Raw genomic sequence first — 4,949 nt, 5'->3', positions numbered from 1 at the left:
CGATAATAGAACTATGTCACTGTTTCATCTCAAACAAGTAGAAAGAAGGAGAACATTTCTGACATGCTATACTCCCACCATTCTAAGCAAGTAACCAAATCAAACTATTCCTATCCTTCACATGCTTTTAAAGTGAATGCCTCAAAATATATGAAAATAAAGAGAGCTAGCATGCTGAAATATCCAACAGAACTATACTCAAGGCTCGGCAAAGAGAAAACCGAAGAGCAACGAGGCACCACAGAAGGGGGGGAAGAAGAGTACCTCAAGAATGCCAAAGTAAAGCCTTGCGACACAAGAAGCTACCTCAAAGATGTGCTCTCACAAGAATCTCCTTTCCAATCTCCTCTAGCTAAATTTTCAACAACCCCAACAAAAAAAAACCAGGAACTCTCCTTATAGGCAGGGAATAGAGAAGAAGAGGAAAGAAAGCCACCCCAATGTCTACGGCACTCGAATCGGGCCAAAAAAAAAAAAGAAATGCTCTCTGCCGACAGAAGGCGAAGCCAACGACATCTCTCGGACCGAGCGGCGAGAGTAGTGGCAGCGAGGGAAACATCGGGAAGAGGATGAGAAATGTCATTCCAGTGTACCAGGGAACAAGCTTCCCAGAGTCAAACTACCCAGAAAAGAAAATCCGCGGCTCAAGGAGAGTGGCGCGGCTTCGGGAAGGAATCGGACCGAGCGGCGAGAGTAGTGGCAGCGAGGGAAACATCGGGAAGAGGATGAGAAATGTCATTCCAGTGTACCAGGGAACAAGCTTCCCAGAGTCAAACTACCCAGAAAAGAAAATCCGCGGCTCAAGGAGAGTGGCGCGGCTTCGGGAAGGAAGGACGAGGTCAACTCTTCCCTCGCGTGGAGGAAGAAGAGCTCGCACGGCTCAAGACCGAGAAAGGGAAAGGGTCAGACACGCGAACGGGAGAGTCGCGGGAGACAGAGCTCGAGTGCAGGGGAGTGTTAGGGATTAAAGAGGAAAGGGGAAACGGGTTAAAAAGGTTAATTAATATATATATAAATATATATATATAAATATATATATATATATATATTAATTAAAACACAATTTACTCGCGCGCGGCGACGCGACAAAATGGGTGTCCTCCCCGGGCAAAATCGACGTTCCGGACGCGTTGGCGCAGTCCGTTTCGTCATCCGGGGTTGCTCGGACGACGTCATCGACAATCGGTTCAAAAACGCGTCGAAATTCAAATTTTACAAAATTTCGACCCGCGATCGATCGTCCCAAAAGGTTTAATTGAGCATTCAATGGGCAACAATGCAGGCAATGCGAATTGCGGCGATCGGATATATCGACTCTCCGAATTGCGAAGCTTGTGCGCGGGAGTGCGAATTGTGCAAAAGGTCACCTTAAGGCTCAGGAAGGTCCTATAGGGAATCCCTTATGGGTTTCCTCATGTTGGTTTCGTCCTTCTAAGTGCTAGAAGTTGATACCACACACGCGAAACTCCAGAAGGGGACGGAAGCGGGTCGAACTAAAACGAGGCAAGTCCCACTTCTAAGGTTCTAAGATAGTCGAAGGGAGATTCCTAAGGCTAGATCCTAAACCCTAAGCGGAAGACTAGACCTCACGAAAATTGAGGTCAACATCTTAGAAAGAACTCACACAAGTTTTCTCTTTACACACAAAAAAAAACTGACAGGACTCTCCACAATCTTCCCTCTCTGATCTGACGCAAAAAATCACGACGAATTAACGAAATCCACTTCTTCGACACACCTCACCTTCATTGGGATGCTCTTCAAAGAATATCGAAGGAAGAAATAGCAAATCATCAATTTTTGTCACTCAAATTTGGCACTAAAACCAGAACTTTTGAGACCACCGCTCCTGGCGCATAGGCGCCCGAACATGACACCTATGTGTCAAGCTCTTGGGATACATGCGCTTATATGAGTGCATATGCGCCCAAAGCCGGCGCATAGGCTCCAGCTTCTCTGTTCAAGCAGCACCCAAATGTGCGCTTAGGCACCCACAACCCGGCGCACAGGCACCGAGTGTTCTGTCTCGCTACTCACCAAATCAGTCTCCACTCATAACAACAATCTAGTTAAAAAATAATATTCTTAGGCAAGCAAACAATTGGGTTAAACATTAAACCTTTACGAAAGACAAAGATTCCATGAATGTAATTTCTTAGCCTAGGAATATGGAAAGTGATATTGATGTATGCTTAATATACTTCTAAATGCCCTTAAAACTAGTTGGGAAATTATCTTAGTATGTTAGTAGACACTGACCATGGTTTAAATTTACTAACTAGAGGCGCGCCTTATCAAAATTTAACTAAAAAAAAAAACCTCTATGCAGGATAAGGCATGCCTTGACAAAATTTTGAAGAGATGCAAGAGCTAAAAAGTAGTTTTTAGAAGATTTAAAAATTTTAGTATATAAACTTTATATCAAAAAATAAAAAACTAAACCTATTTATGATACCTAGACCAAAGCGAACTTAAAAATTCATGAGAGCTCCAACTGTTAAATTTGTTATGGGTAGTTTGTGAAGAATTTTAAAATCAAGGGAATCTTTAGAGGCTGTGTTTAGCTCCACACAATGGTTAAATTGTGCTTAGAAAACCAAATTGAAATAAGAAAAAAAAATTGGAGAATGATGATGATCATTAGTTGGTAATAATGTGCTATCGCATGGCAACAAATTTGTAGACATCAAAAATAAAGTTATAGCATCGTCATAATTATAAAAGTAAGATTTCAATGATATCATTTTCAATGGTGGAAGGAAAAACATCAACACAAGTCAATAAAATATAATAATAAATATTAACATAAAATTTTAGGTAATAGAAATTAGAATCATCAATAAAACCATTATTTTGAAATTTAATTAATGTTTATATTAGAAAAGAGAAAGAAGGTTAGGAGCATATTGACACCACTAAGGATAAGGAATGGGAGAAATCAATTAACTTCAATGATATTTCTAATAAAGGCCCTCTAAGTGATGAGAGTGGGGGAAACTTTTCAATTCATAAATCGTGACCTTAGACTACTTATTATGTTGAATTGAGACTAGGACATGTTTTCTTTTATTCTGTTGATGCTCGTAGTCGTGTATGACTTTTATAATCCTTGATATCTAACTTTGATCTTAGTAGTTATGAATTTTTTTATTTTTTTTTTCCATTTCTTTAATAGTTTTACTCTGAGGCATGTGCCTCAAATTAAACATCTTGAGACTCGCGCATATCTTCATGAAAGGAAAACACCTCAATATCAAATCATATAATTTCAAACGTTGACACTAATAAAAAGCTGGTCAATATAAATGTCAACTAATTTGTTGAATTGCCTCATTGATTGCAATTAATCAACATAAATCTTTTAATTGCTTTCAAAAAAATCTTACTCGGTGATTTACAGCTATTCTATTCACCTTGATTACCTCAATTCATTCTCTACAACCTGCAGTTGTTTTAAACTCCTCTTCTTGTTCGATACTGTTAGGAACTTTGTTTATGAATTCATTGCTCTGATTTTGTGATCTATTTATTTGTGTTTTCCTTCGCATTACATGAATAGAACGAAAAAATGCGCATACAGAACCACATTAAATCGATCCCCTTTTTCATGAAGAAAGGAAGGAAACTAACTCTTCAAGGGCTGTCTGGTAATGGATGAGATTTAAGTTATTAGGATTTAGTAAATCCTAAAAATTTCGATTTAGGAAATCCTAAAGGGGTTAAATCCTAAACAGTGTCTGGCAAAGCACTTACAAAATCCTGTGATACTGTTTGGCAAATTCTACCAGGATTTACAGTGGTTGGAGTGAAAAAAAAAAGACCTCGAACTTAAATCCTCACCAGGCGAACTTAATCCACTGATTCGCAGGATTTAGTAAATTCCAGAATCGAAATCGGTAAAATCTGGATTTAACAAAATCAGCGGCTTTATTTTATCCAAAATGATCGTCTGACAAGATTTACCTTACAACCCGTTTAAATCCTGCCCTAAATCCGTCACCAGACAGCCCCTAAAGGATTGACATCCGTATCTATTTTACCCATTCCAGACAAACGCTTCGCTTTTTTGCAGCACTTGAAATCGCAATTTAAGCTAAACGCCAGGGAAAATAAAAAACACATGAAAAACTAGAACTAACCTGAACGGATTCCGGAGGAAATACATGCGAAAACCCATCATAAACCTCGCTTTTAGCGCGTTTGGACTCCAGGGCTGAAGCTGGGGCAGTTAGCGTGACTGAGCTTGAGCTATTCACAAACAAACACGACATGTTCTTCCTCTTTTCATCCTTGGCAGCTCTAACCCTCCCGATAGCTCTAGCCTCGCCGCCGGTGACCTTCGAGGCCTGCGAGGCCCTGCATTCGAGGGGTCGTATACGGAGGAATACCTTGAGGTTGCTGGAAGTCCCAACGTTAGAGTTTTTAGGCCTCTGATTAGAAAGGGGGCGGATCTTGGGTGGATGGGGTTCGAGGATGTCATCGAAGGGGAAGGGAGTGATCCCGATATTGGCATTGGAAGGCTTAGAAGAACTTAGTGCATGGGTTGATGAGGTTTGCTTCGCCTTTCTCGGAGGGTTGCGGCGAACGGTGGTGACAGGACAAGGAGATTGCAGATCCATGAAACCCTAGTTCTTGCTTGCTGAAGGCATTACTCTGCTATTTTGAAAGAGGGCGGGGGAGCGGGAAGTGCGTTTTGCTTTCTCATGGGCGTTGGATTTGAACAGAATAAAGTTCTGAGCTACAAGCGTTTTTTTTTTTTTTTTTTTTTGTTAATTCTTCCTTTTATTTATTTATTTATTTGTAAGGCTTCTATGAGAAGAGTACGGGCCTCCTTCACATTGTAGTGCACGTCGATGCAAAATAAAGTTTTTTTGTGTCGATGCAAAATAAAGTTTTTTTGTGTCGATGCAAAATAAAGTTTTTTTGTGTCGAGTGTTTCCAAAACTTCT

At 40.3% G+C, this 4,949-nt stretch overlaps 1 protein-coding gene across 8 annotated transcripts in view; it reads right to left on the bottom strand.

The window, feature by feature from the left end:
• Nucleotides 1–4,738, bottom strand: part of LOC110025499 (kinesin-like protein KIN-6) — a 95,294-nt gene extending 90,556 nt beyond the window's left edge. For all 8 annotated transcript variants that reach the window (XM_020726011.1, XM_020726012.1, XM_020726014.1 and 5 more), the window contains exon 1: nucleotides 4,140–4,738. In XM_020726011.1, the coding sequence (XP_020581670.1) occupies nucleotides 4,140–4,619 (480 nt within the window). In that variant the 5' untranslated portion in view covers nucleotides 4,620–4,738. The remainder of the gene's footprint in view (nucleotides 1–4,139) is intronic.
• Between the last annotated feature and the right edge of the window lie 211 nt (nucleotides 4,739–4,949).

The sequence above is a fragment of the Phalaenopsis equestris genome, unplaced genomic scaffold, assembly GCF_001263595.1.
Source record: "Phalaenopsis equestris unplaced genomic scaffold, ASM126359v1 Scaffold000301, whole genome shotgun sequence".
Lineage (NCBI taxonomy): Eukaryota > Viridiplantae > Streptophyta > Magnoliopsida > Asparagales > Orchidaceae > Phalaenopsis > Phalaenopsis equestris.
The sequence above is the reverse complement of the archived record's forward strand: the minus strand, read 5'-3'. Positions and strand labels throughout refer to the sequence as shown.